This window comes from Artibeus jamaicensis, unplaced genomic scaffold (genome assembly GCF_021234435.1).
Source record: "Artibeus jamaicensis isolate MK-2021 breed Jamaican fruit bat unplaced genomic scaffold, CSHL_Jam_final contig_1015, whole genome shotgun sequence".
NCBI lineage: Eukaryota > Metazoa > Chordata > Mammalia > Chiroptera > Phyllostomidae > Artibeus > Artibeus jamaicensis.
The window spans coordinates 8,985,086-9,004,269 of record NW_026521194.1 but is presented as its reverse complement, the minus strand read 5'-3'; the positions used below and the strand labels follow the sequence as shown (position 1 = coordinate 9,004,269).

Sequence of the window (19,184 nt, the reverse complement as noted above, 5' to 3'; positions counted from 1 at the left end):
ACAAAAGCAAACTAAGAGGACAGCTAGATCAGGAGCAGAACCATAGAAATGGAAATCACATGGAGCGTTAGCAACAGGGGAGTGGGAGAAGGAGAAGGAGGGAGAAGGTACAGAAAATAAGTAGCATAGACAGTAGGTAGAAAATAGATAAGGGGAGGGCAAGAATAGTAGGGGAAATATAGAATAAAGAACTTGAGACACATGGTCATAAACTAAAGGGGGGAATGGTGGGGGAGGGGTGTGCAGGGTGGAGAGGAATGAAGTGGGAAATAGAACAACTGTAATGGCATAATTAATAGAATATATTTTAAAAAATAAAAAATTTTAAAAAAGAAATGATGTTGAGTGAAAAGGAAAGCACAACAGCATGTGTTGTAAATGTCTTATCCATTTGTGTAAAAAACATTATAAGATATATGGAGTTATAAATATTCAGGAAAATATCTGGGAGGGTATACACCAAGCTGTTAAAAGGAAGTATTGGTCTGGGGGAGGGGGTTGGTAGCATTGTATTGACACAAATACAAATGTGCATCCAAGCTGTCTACTCATTTTCCTTACTGCGGGGCCTGGCATTGGGGTTGGTGACCCTGATGGCCAGCTGGGCTGCTCTGTCTACTATGGCTTTGCAGTTCTTGGAGGAGACCTTGTGAGCAGTCTCAGCGCAGTAAGACTTACTGCACATCAAGACTTACTGCACAGCACTCCAAGCTTCTTGACATTGTGGACCAGGAATTTCAGAAAGCCTCTGGGCTGCATGGGCTTTGTTTTCTTGTTGCTCCCATAACCAGTGCTGAGGATCAAGATCTGGCCCTTGGAAGACTATACTTCCAGCGATCACTTCTATAGTTTGTTACTAGAGAGGTTTCTCTGAACATGTAGTGTACCCAAAACCACGAGGAAGAGATGGAGTGTGTTCTCCTGAGTGTGAAGCCAGCTCTTGGTGTTGCTTCAGTAACTGCCATTTGCCATTGATGACCATTCTTCTCTCTCTTTTGAGAGAGCAAGAGGGAAAGAATACTGTCTAAGTGGGAAAAAAATCTGGCCTTTGAATCTTCTACACATTCTATCGTCAATGGCTCTGGGTTCCCACCAGTTACACTTACTTTTCACATATCTGTCTGACTGGTACCAGATGAACTTCTTGGTCTTCTTTCTGATAATCTTGGCCTTCACAAAGGGGTTGAGGGTAGCCAAGATGCCAAGTAAGAGGTGGCTGTCACCTCCATAGTCAGCGCCAAGGGGACAAAAAAGGAGTTACTGTTAAAGAGAAGAGTCGAAGGATAGAATAATGTTCATGATTGATTTGTGCCATTTTGCATTGTTTCCATTAGGTTGGGGCAGGATTCTTCCAAAAATGGGGGGACTGAGGCCTGACTGTCAGTGGATGGGCCCTTCCAGGCCAGCAGTCATAGACATCCTTACAGAAGGCAGATTAGGCTTTGCAGGTGTGCCCACTTCTGTGTCTTTATATTTTCTCAGTGAACAGTATTGGTCTTTTTTTAACCTCATTTCCTGGTAAAGTTGCTTTTGAAAAACATCAGCTTAGTCTCAAATGAGTTAAGCACTGAGGGGCCAAAAAAGAACTAAGAAGCATCGAAGATTGTGGAGCACTCCATATTTTAAATCAGCTCCTTGTTTAAAATACAGCTTTATAGACACCCCTGAATGGATCAGGGTCCTGGGAGGAACCAGATAGCATGCTGGAACTGGGCAAGGAGAGAGTTTCATCAAATTCATGAGAATTGAATAAAGGCACCTTTAATGAAAATGTGGGAAAGGTTTGAGGAAGGTAGTGAGCAATGGTGCAGAACCCCAAGGCCAGTAACTGTTGGGAGATGCTACTCTCCCCTACACCTAAGAAGCAAGATAAGAGAACCATTATGGGAGCCTGGAGAGAAAGCCGTGTGGTGAGGCCTGGTAGGAGCCAACCCTAGCAACCATCAGGGGCAGAGCTGGGAACATAAATGCCCTGATTTGAAGCTTCTGCCCCCACTGACATCCTGCCAGGGCTGTCACTGGCTGAGCTCAGAAACCAGAGCAGAAGGGAACAGAGGGAGTCCATACTGGTCAGCATCCCAGAGCATAGGGCTTGGTAGAGAAAGCCAGAAAGTGTGTCTGGAAGAATTCATGGAAGGTCTCCACCTCATCATCCCAGCTTAAGGTTGAGGTAAGAGTCCCAGTCCTGATCAATCTGAATGGTTCTGGGTATCTGGAGCCCCCAGATGAGTCTGATCAAGACTCAAGTTTAAAAACCACTGACCCAGCCCTGACTGGTGTGGCCCAAACCAGAGATGAGAAATGCCCTGTTAGAATTGTTTGTAAGGTTGATTCTTTCCCTTACCGGTATCTATTCTATTTTCTCTTTCTCTTCATGTATGTGTACACCTTCCACCTCTAAGAAACCACCCCCAACTCCTGACCCAAGGTGCCCATGTGCCTAAGATGGAACACAAGTGGGGGTGGCAAGGGTCTGTGGGAAGGAGCACAGATCACTGTCCCCTCCCCCAGCTTCTTCACAGGCAGGCACAAGGCACCTTCCCGGAGAAGACAGACACACCACTGATTTCCCAATAGAGCCTTGCAAAGTCTGGTGACAGACCTGTTTCCCTAGCTTAAACAACAGGGCCAGCTTCCTATCAAAGCTGGCTGTATGCCAAGCCACCCCAGAGGTTTGGTCAAACTCATGATTCCCACAAGGTAGTCTCTATTCCTCTACAGTGATAATACCAACTGGCATTTCCAAAGGACTTTCTTGGATGTTCAGCATTGTGCTAAGGGATTTAATACACTAGACTATACAGCTGGCTATGGCACTTTGGACACCTCTGACACTTGGGACACCTCTACTGCCCACTGCCTAATGTCACCTTGCCCAAGGGTCCAACTCAATTGCCAAAAATGCATGAGCATGACTCCCAGTGAGCTTCTGAAAGGCTCAAGGGTCTCCATCTCATAGTAGCCCCTAAGACCAGGGTCAGGGTTGCACAAAAACACTCTGTTTAAGGAAAGATTCTTCTAATTCAGCTGAGGGAATGTGCATATACTAAATGTGTTAGCCACACTGTACCCTGTATAATGGCACCCTCTTAGCTGTATAGTGTCAAACCTGCCCATCTATGAGTGGTGGCCCTGAACTGCTCCACCTAAATCTAGACTATCCAGGTAGAAGGCAGCTTAAAAGATTTACTTCTAGACTGACCTCCCCTTTGACAGGTAAGTGACTTGAGGCCCAGAGCAGGTGGACACTTGCCAACAGGTCTTGAACTATGAGTGACACAAGTAGTGCTAGACCCTGGTCCCCAGTTTCCCCGTTCATTGCCCTCTTCCCTACACCAAGAAACCCCCTTGCAAGTCGCTGGACTAACCCACAGGATGGATGGCAGGACCCATGAGATTGTGCCCATGACCTTTTTCTTCCAGTACCTGTAGATAAAGATTCAGAGGAAAAGAAAAGCCAAAAATGGAAACCAAGAGAATAGTCCTGAAGCTACTCCTTCATTTATTCGTATATTCTCATCCATCGCACGAAGCAGGTAAACATTTAGGGCTGGTTCAGTGGTGAACATGGACATGATAAGAGCTTCATGTGAGAGATCTTAATGCCGAGAAGCCATTCGACTGTCAGAGAGTGTGTTTTCTTGTTTTCCATTTGTAACAGCGTTATTGAGGTGTGATTGATATAACAAAAATAACTACAGCTATTTAATGGACACAATCTGATGAGTTTGGACATATGAATGAATGCATGATACCATCACAATAATCAAGATAATAAACATATCCATCAAAAGTTCCCTCACGTCCCCTAGTGTTTTTGGTTTTGGTTTTTGGATTTGCCTTTTGTTTGTTATAAAAACATTTAATATGAGCTCTATCCTCTTCAAAATTTTTCAAGTGTACAATACCGTGCTCTTAATTATAGGCACTATGTTGTTCAGCAGATCTCTAGAACTTATTCATCTTTGAGATACATTTTTTTATCCAGCAAATTAGAAAAGATTCAATTTTTTAATTGTACCAATGTTAGTGAGGAAATGGGGAAACTGAAATTCTAAACATGGTTTTTATTGGGAACAGAGGGATTACTTTTACCTAAAAACATAAAGAACATGTTAAAAGAAAAACTGCAAAATCTTGCTTAAACAAGGCATAATTTAAATAACAACCACTAATAAATAAGCACTGGAATGGAAGGCACCCAATAGTAACTTGAGGTGGTTACCAAAGTGGTGAGGGTACAGGCCCTGGGGCCAGATCCATGTATGCATATCCCAACTCTGACTAAACACTTGTGCCTCCATTTTCTCCTCTGTAAAATGGGCTGAGTATAGAACCAGCTTCATAGGGTAGTTTTAAGGATTAGATTAGTTAGTTAATACATACAAAACACTAAGCCCAGTAATAGAGCATGGTAAGATTTCAACAAATGTTAGCTATTGCCCTAACTGGCATGGCTCAGTTGGTTGGGCCCTGTCCCATAAAACAAAAGCTGACCAGTGTGATTCCCAGTCAGGGCACATGCCTGGGTTGTGGGTTCAATCCCCAACTAGGGCACGTACAAGATGCAACCAATCAATGTTTCTTTCTCATATCTTCCTGCTCCTGGTCCCAGTCTCTCTTGGAATCTCATGACTGTTGGGGGTCCACCCCTGGATCCTTCCACTAAATTCCCTTTAGGCTTTGACCTCTTTAAAGCAGGTTTCTGTTACTTACAACCAAAGAAACCTAGGCTAAGGCAGACAATATGATGCATTAGAAGAAATTAAAGGAATCCCGTATGGTCAAAACAAGGCTATTCCAGATATGGGGACGAGACAGGACTGGACCAATAGATAAGGCCAAACTGCAGAAGGCCTTGGGTCCTGTGCTAAGATGTTGGAAATTTATATCACAGGTATTGGGAGCTTTAAGCAGATGAGTAATGCCATCAGATTGCCTCCTGAGTGGTAGAAGCTCACGGCAGGAGTCTAATCAGGAGGTTATGGCAAAAATGGTGGGGGCCTGGGCAAAGCAATGACCATGGAGGTGGCGATAAGGGGGTGAGTTTAAGAGATTTTTAAGGGCAAACCAACAGCACTTGGTTACTAACTGGTAGGCAGTGAAAAGGGGGAAAGAATCTAAAAGAATTTTCAACCTACAGCTTGAACAAATGGTTAAAAGAAAGCAGTTTTGGGGGAGAAAACAGCAGCTTTAATTTTAGATTTATGGTGTAGGTACGAGTAGGTATGCCAGTGTGCACTGGACAAGCTAGCTCTGGAAGTGCAGGGAAAACAGCTAACCTAGAAACACACTTTCAGAGCTCATGCTCACAGAGATGCAGATCATTAAAGTCACATGAGTAGATAACATTACTCAGGGAAAGCAGATAATAGGGAAAGGGCAGAAAAAGAGGGAGACCGGGATCTGAAAGAATGTCAGCATTGAAGGCACTGAGAGAGGAAGAGGAGACTGCAAAGAAGGCAAAGATGCAGGTGGAAAACAGGGGCCCAAAGGAAATGGATCTTTCAGGAGGAGGAAAGACTCAGGGACATAGACAACAGTGTGGTGGTTGTGGGGGTTGGGGAGGGTAGTATAAGGGGACTAAGTGGTAATGGGGAAAAAATACAATAAAAATGTAAAAGTAAAGCAGAAGGAGGAAGTGTGGTGAGTAGGCAAATAGCATTCTCCTTCACTCCTTGTGGGAGGGAAGTCTGACCATCACTTTCCTGTTGAGCCCTTTGTTTACGACTAGTGTATGTGCACCCAGTAAGCAAGCTGGGGTTCAGCACCTTAGGAAACCTCTCAGGGACCTTCTTCCCACCTGCCACCTTGAAGCTCCTGGGCTTTCTTGCCAAGCTGGCCCTCCCCCCCTGCTCATCATTCAAGCCCATCCACCTGAGATGGAACATGCGTCTTTTGCTTGCATTGCCAAAATCTCCCAGCTTTTTTCATTTTCACTCCCAGCCCCATCTCCCTAACCCTCAGGCTGGTCTTAACCACCTGCTCCCATTCCCCCCACCCCCACTCTGAGTCAGATCTGTGGGCTTTACTCTTTCCCCAGGGGGATGAACTCATTCCCTCAAGGACCTTGATCTCTCATTCTTTTGCTCTGACTTGAACCCCCCCAGTGGGCCAAGGTCAGGTTCCAGCTGAGACTTTGCTAAATGGCACTCATCTTCCTTCCTTTGAGCAATAAGACTCAGACCTTAGCTGCAAAGTGGAGCAAAGATATAGGGCCGTTGCTTACCAGGATGTGGGATCTAGGAAAAGCTATTTTAAGATGAGAGCGTGTATGCCAATGAGAATGATCAAGAAGGAGAGAAAAGTGGGTGTTGCAGGAGCATTGAGGAAGACTGCTGACCCCCCTTCCAAGCTGTCTTTCCATCTCAGAACATCCCTGAGGCCTTTGAAAGTCACATATCCCAGCTCTCCTATTAGCTCCCTGACCCTGCAACATCATGCAGGAAGCATTGCCATTCAAGTTGGAAGATTTGGGGTTGCTTGCCAGTACCTCAACTGACTTACCTTCCCAAGACTCTCTGTTCTGACAATAATGTCCGCCATTTATCAAGTCCCTAGTTGATTCCAAGAGCCCGGCATACATTACCTTGAACCTTGACAAGCTTCTAAGGCTATCATTCCTCCAAAGAGACAGAAGTTCAGAGAATTTTCTTGCTCAAGGTCATACGAGTCAGGAGACACCAAGACACAGCCTGAGCCAAAGCCCCCGTGGCCCTCAGACCACCTCATTGCTTCTCCACGTATCATGACCAGTTGTGAGCTCAGACGCTGAAAGTACCTAGTCCTTAATTTGCGCTGCAGTTTTGCCGCTTACTTGTTGCTGTGTTACCTTAGGCTGGGCACTAATCTCCTTGGCCTTATATTCCTCATCTATAAAATAGGTATAATAATAATTGCCACCATAAGGCCTTGGTGAGCATTAAATGAAATAATTCACGTAAAAAGTGTTTTTTCACAGTGCCTGGCACATATTAGGTCTTCAATTATCAGCAGACACATCTCTGAATGAGAGGTTAAGCTGATGTGTTGGATCGTAGCATGCAAACTTGCTCATGACCTTGAAGGCTCACAAAAAGAGGATTTTCTGTGCAAGAGACCAGTTTCAGAAACCCATTCTCATTGTCGGGTTAGGGACCAAAAGAAAAGTATTCCCCTCATTCAGAGGTATTTGCTTGCCCCTTTGCCAAGGGTCCCGCTTACCCTCAGAGAACTGAACTGCTGACATTTGAGGAAGGAAGGTACTAGAGGGTGAGAGGGGAGGAAGGAGAGGAAAAGGGGGAAGGAGGGAGTCTGCTCAGAAACTCCTCATGTTAGACCTGGTCATTAACTGTCTGAAAAAAGCAAATTAAGAAGTGGCCTCCTTTGGAGCCCCTACTAATAATCGTGATCTGAGCAAAGGTAGAGTTTCGTGTTAAGTACCCAGAGAGCTAAAGCCCAATTTGTACATTTTGGTAGATTCTCAAATTTAGAGCATCTCTTCTCAGAACTGGAGCTTCCTAATGAAACTTCATTTCATGGAAGAGGAAACTGAGGTTCAGAAAGCCGAAGTGAATATTTAAGGTCACAGATCTACTAAGTCTTTCTTTTCTTTCTTTCATTTAATTAGAAGCATTTTTCCAAACCTTCAGGTCCAGCTTGTAGTACACTAGGACCCCCAGATAGATCTCTTTGTACCAGTCACCCTGATGCACGGGAATTTCATGCACTCCTCACACATCCATAATTCAGAAGTTTCCTTTGCCCCCTATGTTTCATTTCTACAATACCTGCTATTGTTTTAAGGGTCTAATATAAGTTGGATACATAGTAGGCATAATGAGTTAAGAGGTTATGTGATTCTTATTAGCATGTGTTTTCTAAGTGCCTTGGGGAACATGGTCAGGACAGCACCTGCTGGGTATCATCAGGATCCCAGCCAAGAGGAGGGAGGGCACAAGGATGCTGGCAAAGCAGAGAGCCCCGCACTGCTGCCCTCAGGCCTTACTTGCTCAGTCTCCCTCCATCCTCAACACTTTCAAAGCTGGAGCCAAGCCAGCTCTTTCAGGAAGACAGCTTCGTTGTTTACAATTTAGGAACCGAGAGAGGTACGGATGTGGCCTCATAGGTTTCTGTTGAGCAATACGATTTCTTCCCATTTCGGAAGTGACTGCATTTCTTCAGAGGTACCTTCCCACTCACCTTCTAGATCTTACTTCTCCCACACCATTAACATAAACCTGGATAAAATAAGGGGTTTTTAACATTATGAAGATTACCAGAGGGGAGCAGGGGTGGGGGAAAATGAAGAGAATAAAGGGGGTCAAATATATAGCAATGGAGGGAGACTAGACTTTGGGTGGTGAGTACACAATGCACTACACAGATGATGTATTATAGAATGTACACTTGAAACTTATATGTTTTTTGCCCCAATAAATTTAATGGGGTACTAATTCTGAGAAAACATGGGATCATTCCCTTCCAATACATGTGTATGCAACCCACACATACACATTCTCAGTTAACTAGAAACCTGGTTAACGTGTCCTTCAAGTTGGCTTTTAAAATTCACTGGGAGCGCCCTAGCTGTCATGGTTCAGTGGATTGACAGCCGGGCTGTGAGACAAAGAGTCACGGGTTCGATTCCCAGTCAGGGCGCATGCCTGGATTGTAGGCCAGGTCCCCAGCAGGGGGAGCACAAGAGGCAACCATACATTGATATTTTTCTCCCTCTCTTTTTACCCCTCTTCCCCTCTTTCTAAAATAAAATCTTTTTTTAAAATTCACTGGGAGAAAGTTTTAACACTGCTTATCTTTAAGGGAAGGAAATGAAGAACAAAAAGGGAAATTGTTTCCGTTTATTTGACTTGTTACTGACACCTGTCATGATGATGGAGTGAGGAGGCATGGGAAGCAACAATGCATATACACACACCATACACAGAAATGTTAGATAACATATATTTTTAATGTTTAAATAAATGCCTGAGATAAAGAGCAAAGAGAGACATAGAAAAGAGAGCTTGAGATCTCTGAGGGCCAGAAATAAAAAGTAAACTTAGAAATGTATTGACTTATCATGGAGCAGGTGTTGAAGCCATGGGGACACAAGAGAATACTAGAACTGGTCTAGGATTGCGATGGTAAGACCAGTGGGTCTACAGACCCCTGCACAGCTAAGAACTGGAACTGGATTTCGGCAAAAAGCCAGGAACTAGGAAAGAGATGGCCAGCCCTTGGCTGGGGCTAGAAAAACACCTTCAGCTTTGAGACATGATCCTCAAGTGAGCTGCCTGCCCTAGACTATGAGGGAAAGAGGAGAAAGAGGGCCACCTGAGCAACAGCTCAAAATTGCAAGCCTGAGTAGCAAGTGGTGAGAACTCCAATGCACCCTTTGGAATGGTGTGGAAACCTGGGACCAGACAACAAGGACAATAACACAAAATGCTCTGCATTGTGGGACTCAGTGGGGCCTGGCAAGGACAGCCGAGACCTGGCCCCTTCATAAGCGAGGACACAGGCAAGACTCCCATGAAAACACACTCTTCAGTAGATGAGCTCACAATCAAACACTATAGAGAACTGACAGCCACTACAATCAATAGTCAGCTAGCATAACAAGCTGGCATAACAAGAATTCACACTTGAGGAACTAAAGATAATAGAGCAATCTAAATGTGACTTTAAAGTAAGGATGTTTCTTTTCTGAATCCAGGATAATTTTGTATCAGAAAGATGGAGGATTGGAAAAATGTTTTCACCTTGGATCCCTTTCAAAATCACTGAAAATGGCACAATGTGTTTATGAAGCATAATCCCACACAATACAAAAACAGAGAAAATAACAGATAAGAGATTTTCTTTAATGAAAGAAAGTAGATATAAAGTGGTAACTGAGTTACCAGACCAGAAGAAAAAACCCAGAAGGAATCTAATGAAATCTTCAAAAAAATTCATAATACCTTCAGGGAGATAAGAGGAAATGTTGCATCTGTGAGACAAGAAAGAGGGGCCATAAAAGGGAATATTAAGGAAAAGGAAAAAAGCCCATTGGAAATTTAAAATATGACAGCAGAAACTTTAAATTCCAATGAAAGGTCCAGGAAATAAAAGTAAGGGTAGCTTCATAGAAAATGGGAAGGTAAAAATATTGAAAAATAGGCAGAAAGTGATAAGAATATTAGAGACTCAATTTGGGGGTTTAACACCCAAATAAGAGGAATCCTAGGAAAAGAGAATAGAGAAAACAAAGGATAGAAATGTAGCAAAGAAATAATAGGAGAAATTTTCACAAAACCTGAGTTCCAGCAATTTAGGGGAAAAAAGGAGCATGCTGGGAGAGTTATCTTTCCAGGTTGCAACAGGACTATGAAGGAGAGAGATCTCCAGGAAAGAAAAAAATTAATAGATTGTCCAATGAATGTGAATGCATTAAGGAAGACATTTGGGACCAAAATAATGAAAAGTACATGGAAAAAATCTATTGTTAAACAAAACTTGTACAAAAAAGGAAACATAAACATTGTACCCAACTGTGAATAATTTTTTACATAATCATTATAAACAAAAACATTGCATGTTGATTTAACTAAAATGTATGGTACCTTATGTTCTGGGAGAACAGAGAGGGTGTGGGGGGCAGGCAGCTTTGGTGTTTGCTGGACGGGGGTAAAAGCAGGTGAAGGTCTAGAGAATGGTGTATCTTCAGAAGCCAAACTAGCAAGTCCATAGGTGGTATCTAAAACTGGGGGGAAGTCAAGAGCAAGCAGTGTAAGCATGGTATTTAGAAATATGTAGACCGCTATTAGAGAAAACAGCTATGAGAGCTGAAAGTTGTTGCTTTTGCCTGTAGGGAGTGCAGCAGGAGGGATGCTGCTGGGTCTTATTATAAGCTATATTTATAAAAACTAAACAATGCACCTGAAATACTTTGACAAAAAAGGAAGACTGATTTTAGAAAGTCTAAGTTAACATATTCTGTTTATTTTTTACTCCTTAATTCACTTCTACCCTCAAGGTTAAAAGAAAGATCTTGAATTTAAAAGCAGAATACCAGCCCTGGCTCAAGTGGCTCAGTGGCTTGAGTGCCAGCCTATGAGCAGAAAGGTCGCCAGTTTGATCCCCAGTCAAGGCACATGACTGGGTTGCGGGCCAGGTCCTGGGCTGGGGGCATGCAAGAGACAACCGATTGATATATCTCTCACCCATTCATCTTTCTCTCCCTATCTCCCTCCCTTTCCCTCTCTCTAAAAATAAATAATAAAATTTCAAACAATGTCAGTGTGGGCCCTGGCAGGGTAGCTCAGCTGGTTAGAGCATTGTCCACATACACAAAGGTTATGGGTTGTATCTCCACTCAGAGCACATACAAGAAGCAGCCAATGAGTGCATAAATAAGTGGAACAACAAATTAATGTTTCTCTCTAAAAAATAAATTGAAGAAAGATTTAAAATAAAGCCAGGATGGATGAAAGCATTGGTGGTGAGAACTCAGCTCTTAACCACTTGTAGCTTTCTGGCCCCTCCAACCTCTGCGTGGAGACAGCAAAAGGCTGTATTCCGTCACAATTTCTTGGTTACTGGTCACCCTCGGGAAGACCCTTAGATCAAAGAAGAGATGATCATGTTATCTCATCTGCACCTATGAGGTCTTTCAGCCTCTAGAAGACCCTACTTAAAGTGCAAGTTGCTGGGAAAGAGAAGATCTTAAACCTCCATGGGATAAAATCCAGATGATCACTATTTTGCTGGAACTAGTAAGAATGATCCACTAATATAAGAGGATAAGGGATCCTGAGGGGCTGAGGTTGGTCAGAGGGGAGCTAATATATGGGAAAATAGTATATTTTAATATAATTACTTGGAGGCTGGTACATTTTAGCCAAGCCTACAAAACCACTTTAAAGTTTTTTAAACCAGCAAGCATTGGGCAGAACATACATTCATATCCCACCCCCACCCCTAACAACCCTGTCCTTGATGTTCAGCCCATCCTTAACCCCAGTCCCATCTGTTTGATGGTAGGGCAGAGGTGTAATGGCCACGGTAATGAGAAGGTACCTTAAGACCAAAAAACGATGCAGGCAACTCCATAGAGTATAACAATTTATTAGAGAGTAATTCACTTACAGCGACATAGGGCTGCAGCAGATAGGCAACACAGCAATCTGCACAGATTACTCTCCACTAACAGCCCCTGTTACAGTACTTTCTGATAGTGTAACTTAAGGACTAATGATGGACAAGACAAAGGGACAAAAAATGCAGTACACACTAGGAGACATACCTCCTGGTGGTCTTGTGATAGATGATGGTTTATCATAGACATTATCATCGTTTCAGTGTTTATATTTGACTCCAGTATCACATGATTCCCACTCTTACTAACAAAAATAATTAAGGCAGCATTAATTATTAATAATTAATCGTTTTAATTATTAAAATTAATCATTAATGAACACAGACGTGCTTGCTAATCACAGTAAGGTTGGTTCAAGGTCACAACATTAAAACTTAAAGGTGGGAGAAGTCTGGGACACAGAAATAACGTTAGTTTTGTTCACAGCTACACCTGTAACCGTCCCAAACTCTCTGCTGTCGCCGATGTCCCATTGCCCCCCTAAAACGCACCCCATCCCTGATCTCAGCACCATCCTGAATATTTAGCTGCTCCCTGAGGTGACCTCTCTCCTTGACTTTCACTGGGTATCTAACCCTTCCCCTATCTGGTGATCAAAATACCAGTCTTTGATATTTCAATACACCATGCTATTTCAGTACCCACATCCTCCCATTTTTTACAGATCCAAAATCCAAATCATTTACATCTTGAGCCATACCCAGAGAATTCCGCACCGCAAGAACAAATCTAACAGAACAATGGTGCACTTGTTTGGAGACGATCTGACTCCATTCCTCTCCTGTTAAAACATTTCCAAGTCATCTTATTGCTGTTTGATTCCCACATCCCAAGTTACTAATGAGGCCAAGCATTTTTTCCAATGTGTATTAGTCATTTGTATTTCCCCAGACCCAATATAGATTCTTATTAACTTACCAAAGCCGATGATGGAGTTGGCTTTGAGGTGGAGGAAGATGAACTTTGGGGGTTACAGTGGAAGAGGTAGGAAGGGGCTTAGGGGAGGGAAGAAGAGGAAAGGGAGGTTCCCAGGCCCTGTTCCCAGCCTTCCTCCCTGGATTCTTTGCACATTCTTCTATCTTCTCCCCTAATCAGATCCATCTCTTACGGCTGGAGCCCCTAACTCCTTCCTCACCAATGAATTTGGCATCTCAAGCTGGGCAGGAAGAAGCGCCTCCTTCCTGGCCACATTTCAGAAAATGCTCCAGAGAAGATGGTGACCCTACCGGTGATGACTTTTTGTTCCAGCCACTGACTGGACCAAATAGCAGTGACTACTGTTGTAGCCACTAACCCATCCCAGCCACTCACTCTATCTCTAACACCTCTCCCTGGGACTCACTACACCTTCACACCCACCCCAGTCCTAAGCCTCCCTCCATATCCGGAACCTTCCTATGTCTCACTCACATCATTACTAACCTTTCCTGCTTCCGGATCTCTCCCTATACTCTGATGCTTCACCTTAGCCCGAGCTGTTACACCACCCAGCTCCCCGCAACCACATCTCCAACTCTAACCTCCACCTCAGATCACAGTCTCAACCTTGACCTAAACCTCATTCCTGAAGCTCATTTCATCCCCAACTTCAAACCAAATAAAGCTTTTCCATTACGTTTTCTTCTAAGAGTCTAATAATTTTAGCTCTCGTGTTTAGGTCTTCAATCCATTTTGGGTTAATTTTTGTGCATAGTATAAGGTAAAAGGTCGAAAAAAAAATTTTTAAACAGACGGGATGGGAAGGAGAAAGACTGGGAGAGAAACATCAATGTGTGGTTGCTTCTCACGTGCCCCCTACTGGGGGCCTGAACTGCAACCCAGGCATGTGCCCTGACTGGAAATTGAATCAGCGACCCCTTGGTTCTCAGGCTGGCACTCAATCCACTGAGCCACACCAGCCAGGACCAATTTCATTTTTATGCATGTGGATTTCCAATTTTCTCAGCATCATTTGTTGAACCTTCCCCATTGAATAGTCTTGGCACCATTGTTGAAAATCATTTGACAATTTATGCTTAGGTTTATTTCTGGGCTCTTTATTCTCAGTTTCTTTTTATCCTTTGTCTCCATCAGCCTAAATGTATTAGGCTTTTTGCCTCATAGTCACAAAAATGGTGCCCCACGTCATATACTATACCGCAGATCATATACTATAACCACATTCAAAGGCAAGATCCAAGAAGGTATATCTCTCTCTTTTTTTTCAATCAGGAGTATCTTCCACAAGTCCCCTGGCCCCAGACTTCCTCTTAAGCAATGTTTTGCTCAATGCAGATTACTATGTTTTCCAGAATTTTGTGAGCTGGTTGCTAAACACCACCACCGTTGAAATTGCCATGGTGGGAGCAGTTATAACACAGAACTTGGCAAATGCTACAAGGCAGGACTTTTGTTTCTCTAGGGGACTGATTTACCAGCACAGACTTGCCTGTAAGTCTTCCTAGTCAGACTGGAAAATATGGCCACTCCTGGCTTAAAGAAATTGTGGAGGTATATATCATTTTCAGCCTCTCTCAAGGGAAGCAGACTTGGCCAGCAAGCAAGGAAAGGGAGAGTTAGGGAAGCAACTGTGGGGTTTGCCACTGATAGCTCCCAAGGCTGGGAACTTTTCGAACTCACTATAAAGCGTATCTTTGAAATGTCTCTGAGGACAGAGTGCTATGGGCTCAGTGGTAGAATGCACAGAGCTCTCACAGATGACATAGTAATTACAGTGAGGGGTGAGGCTTCAAGGCAGGCTTTCTCAGCCATACAATGGGGCCTGGTGAGGTTGAGGCCTCAGCAACTTCCTGTGACCTCAGTGGGGGGCTGTCCTGACACAGAGACTGTGACTAGCCCATAGACATGAGTCTTGGGTGCTGGCAGGAGGGAAGGAGCCCTGTGGGGCTGCAACAGGGGTGGGGGTCTTAGATGGTGGTAGAAGTGTTCCTTGAGGAAGAGCCAACAAAGGAAGGCTTGCCCTCCTTGGCCAGGAATTCCTTGCTGATCAGGCCATGGGTGGCCATGATCCTGAGGAGTCCATGGCGAAACTTCTGGCCAATGAAGACATAGATGAGGGGATTGAGACAGCTGTGGAAGAAGCCCAGAATCTCGGTGGCATCCAGGGCTCGGCCAATGTCATTTCGGCGTTGACAGGTCTCCTCAATGACCCGAAGCCTCATGAAGGTGTCTGCTACCAGGACCAGATTGTAAGGCAGCCAGCAGAACAAGAAGACAAGCACGACAGCAAAGATGACCCTCATGGCCCGGTGCTTCTGTCCCATGTGGGCCTGAAACAGTGTGCTCAGGGTGAACCCATAGCAGAACAGCATGACCAGCAGGGGCAAGAGGAAGCCAAAGGTCTGGGGCAGGATCCGCATCACCATGCGCCACTTTGTTGTGTTGGCACCCAAATCCTCGTAACAGACTGGGCTGGAAAAAGGTGGTTGATAGGCCTCACGGAAGATGAAGATGGGCAGGGACAGGATCAGAGATAGTGTCCAGATGCCTAAGCATATGAACTTGACCCAGTGCCGCTTCTGAGTCAGTGTGCGTGTGGCATGCACAATGGCCAGGTAGCGGTCCACGCTGATACAGGCCAGCAGTAGAATACCACTGTAGAAGTTGACTTCCTTCAGGAGTGAGACCACCTTGCACAGCGGTGTGCCAAAGATCCAGCCCTTTGCCTTAGAGGCAGCCCAGATAGGCAAGGTCAGGGCAAAGAGCAGGTCAGCCAGGGCCAGGTTCAGCAGGTAGACATCAGTAACAGAGCGGCTGACCCGGCTGTGTAAGATGACCAGCATCACCAGGGAGTTTCCCAGCAGGCTCAGCAGGAAGACCAGGGCATAGATGACAACCACAGCGTACTTGTTGAGGCTCTCAGTGTCCAGGTGACAGGGGCTATAAGATTTTTCTGTGGGTGGTGTGCCAGTGAAATTTTCAAAGTCAGAATACCAATCCGAATCATTCCAGAATGAACTGTCCACAAAGAAACTCATGATTTGACCTAGTTGAAAGATTAGGAAAAATTGTGATTTATAACTCAAATTCAAGTCACGCTCATCAAGGATGTGAGAACAGTTACTGGGATATTTTTCTGCCTCCCTGTTGCTTTGGCAACCAGAGATCCCTTCCTTTGCTTCCTTCTTGGATTTCTTTAGAGGTCAGTGCTACCTGGCAATGTGGTCAACCTTCCATAACTCCAAGGCCTTATCTGTGTGTGGAATGAGATGAACTACAGGGGGAAAAACCTTGGTCACTGGTCGGGCCTACAACTGCCTCAACTCTGTAATTCCACCTCTGTCCTTTCTTTGACCTTCTACATCCTCAGCCATGTCTGTGCACTCAGATGGGAGGACCAGGCTAGTCCTGGACATTTGGGAGAAGCCAGCATTAAGTAAAATAGAAGGAGGCACACCTATTCCCGGATATCCCTTTCTGTGTTATTTCCCCTCCTATGTTATTCCTGATTCTGTTTAACCTTTAAATCTACTCAGGGAAAGAAATGATGACAATGAAGAATTAAAGAGCATTTTAAGCCTTCTCCCCAGAGAAGCAATAAATGTTTGGTTCTCTATCTAAAGGAAGTATAAGCTTTTGAGAGCACTTTCCGTCTTAGTCTTTGAAATCACCTCCTAAACATCCACAGCAGCATTCAGCAGTTTTCAAATATCATTTTAAATTGTAAAACGCTTTGTTGAAGCAAAATTTTAACAGAAGCCCAAAATGGAAAACAAAGCCTCATCTCCTGGGGAGGGAAGGTGCGCGGCTCCCTCTACCCAGACTGCTACTACGGGGCTCCCCCAGCCCCCAGGACTAGTCAGAGGACAGTCTGAAACCCTTTGGAAAGTTACCAAGACTGGAAAAATAAAGATACCTTGCATCCAGTCCTGATTCTATCATGGATATGGTGTGTGACCTTGAGAGGGTCCATTTACCTCTCTAAATTTTAGTGTTCTCCTCTGCAACTTGAGGGAGGCAGAGTTGATGACCCCTGAGTTGTTTCCAGGCCTGAGGTTCTACAGGTTCATTCGGATCCACACCCTTTAGCACATTCTCTCCTGCCAGTACTACAGTTCCACAGAAAACAAAGTCTTAGGGCAAAGCAGTAAGCATCAAACTGGGGAGGTGTAAGCCTCTTCCTTGCAAAGGAGGTGAGAAGGCTCTGCCTCCTTGTCACCAATGACAGCCACCAGCCACGTAGAAAGTCAGAATTGAATATATGGTCACAAGGGAGGAGGCAGAAAGCCAACTGAGCAGAAATCTTCAGATCCCAGGGAAATGGATGCATTTTCTAAAACAGTCAAACCAAATCTCCCCATCCCAAAGAAAGTCCTGGCCACCAGAGGTGGCTTCCTACCTGAGGCACCAACCGTAAGAGCCTGAAGCTCAGAGGCCAGAATGATTTCACTGTTAGAGGGAACTTGATGAACAAAGGGGAAATAGTGACTCCACGTCACAGCCTCTTCTGGGAGCCCTGCCCACGTCTACATTTGGAGAACAGACCGAGTCAAGGGAGGGGAGCCCCGTCAGACATCCACAGGGTCCATATGTCCACGCAGCGGTACCAGGCATAAGGATGAAGTTCAAAGTGATTATGTGAATGCTCCACTCGATGGATGACTATTTTTATTCTCCTCTTTTTCTAACATTTATTTTCATTTGTTTCTTCTTTACATCCCCTAGCAAACCACCTTGGAAAGCTTCCAACTTGCCTGACACACATAAAGGGCAAAGGATTTGACTTTTTACAGTAGAGATTTCAGGAGTCCACTGGAGGAGGGCCTGAGGGGTCCCTCACTTCGGAGGAATTCGAGGGTAATCTGGAGGGAAGAAGGTAGAGGACTGTCCTTAAGCTGTGTTCACACAAAAGACACACCACTTTTATATTGTAAGCTCCCATGGGGTGGCCTGAGGAATAGTGGAGATGTGGAGGGAGAATGACCCCCCAGGCTGAAAGGCCTCTCCTTCCTTTGCCCAGCCACTGCCAACAACAGTTGATTAGACTTGCCCCGATGCTGGGAGCAGGAGCTGCCTGGAGCTCAGCTAGATGACGGGGGACCATTGGAGCTGGGGCAGCTAGTGAACAGAGGAGGTAGGGTTCATGTCGCTCTGCTCCTCTCTCTGCACTGAAGGATGGCTTCTCCGGGAACCCGCCTTGGCTGCCCCCAGCAGCTCAGGCCCCTGGCTTTACCCCTCGGTACTTCAGTCACGTCTCTGTTATAACATGAACCCTGCTGCACTACAATGCTGTGTTCACCAGTCAGCCTTCCCCACTAGACTGTGGTGGACTCCGGGTCCACTACCAGGGAAACAGAGTAGGTGCTCAACCAGTGGCTGTGCATTGAATGACACTGGACATATCTCCTATGATTTGTGGATTGCGGATCGCCACCATGACTCAGAGTGTCTGTCATGCAGACACACGATCACACCTAGGGTAGGCTGGTCTGTCTGGCATTGTTCTTGCCCAATCATCCTCTATTGTTTTGTTTTAAGATTTTACTTATTTATTTTTAGAGAGAGGGGAAGGGAAGGAGAAAGAGAGGGAAAGAGAAACATCAATGCAAGAGAGAAGTATCGATTGGTTGCCTCTCATACACACCCCAGCCAGGGACCAAACCTGCAACCCAGGCTTGTGACTTGTGCCCCGACTGGGAATTGAACCTGTGAGTCAGGGTTCATCCTCTATTGTTTAAAGTTAGTGCCAATCTGTTTGAGTGCAAATTATGCCCGCATGTGTAAATGCCAAACTTATCATGCCACTGGTGCCTACAATTCTGCCCCGGGCAAGCATATTTTTTAAGCTAAGTCAGGCTCTCCTCCTGCATTCTATTATCATTTAACAATAGTAGCAGGAAGTGTAGGAGACCATTGCCTGGGGCTACCCATGTTTTGTTTTTACTGCTGTGGGATTATTGTGATCTGATGCCTAGACTAGAAAGGACTTGAAGATGGGGAGCTCTTAAAAGGAGTGGACATTCCCCCTATTAATTATCCATGGAAAAGGTAGCTCCCGAGGCAGAAGGGGAAGCAGCCCCTCTGGAGGAGCAGCCCTGGTGGCTTAGGCCTCCAAGGGAAGACA

At 44.8% G+C, this 19,184-nt stretch overlaps 2 protein-coding genes and 1 non-coding gene across 3 annotated transcripts; 1 reads left to right on the top strand and 2 right to left on the bottom strand.

The window, feature by feature from the left end:
* Nucleotides 1-544: 544 nt before the first annotated feature.
* LOC119039525 (60S ribosomal protein L32-like) lies at nucleotides 545-1,236 on the bottom strand (the record flags this gene model as incomplete). Its single annotated transcript, XM_037132295.2, is given in 3 exon segments — nucleotides 545-697; nucleotides 700-793; nucleotides 1,022-1,236. Coding segments are annotated over 3 exon segments (462 nt in total), but the record flags the coding sequence as incomplete, so codon positions are not given.
* On the top strand, nucleotides 819-1,033 carry LOC119039548 (small nucleolar RNA U3). Its single transcript, XR_005080632.2, has one exon. It is a non-coding gene; the product is annotated as a small nucleolar RNA U3 (small nucleolar RNA).
* Nucleotides 1,237-12,157: 10,921 nt separating the features above from the next.
* CXCR1 (C-X-C motif chemokine receptor 1) lies at nucleotides 12,158-17,496 on the bottom strand. The gene is made up of 2 exons (XM_037132331.2): nucleotides 17,460-17,496; nucleotides 12,158-16,106 (listed from the first exon to the last, which is right to left on the bottom strand). The coding sequence occupies exon 2, from the start codon at nucleotides 16,096-16,098 to the stop codon at nucleotides 15,028-15,030; it is 1,071 nt and encodes a 356-aa protein (XP_036988226.2). The 5' UTR covers nucleotides 16,099-16,106; nucleotides 17,460-17,496; the 3' UTR covers nucleotides 12,158-15,027.
* Between the last annotated feature and the right edge of the window lie 1,688 nt (nucleotides 17,497-19,184).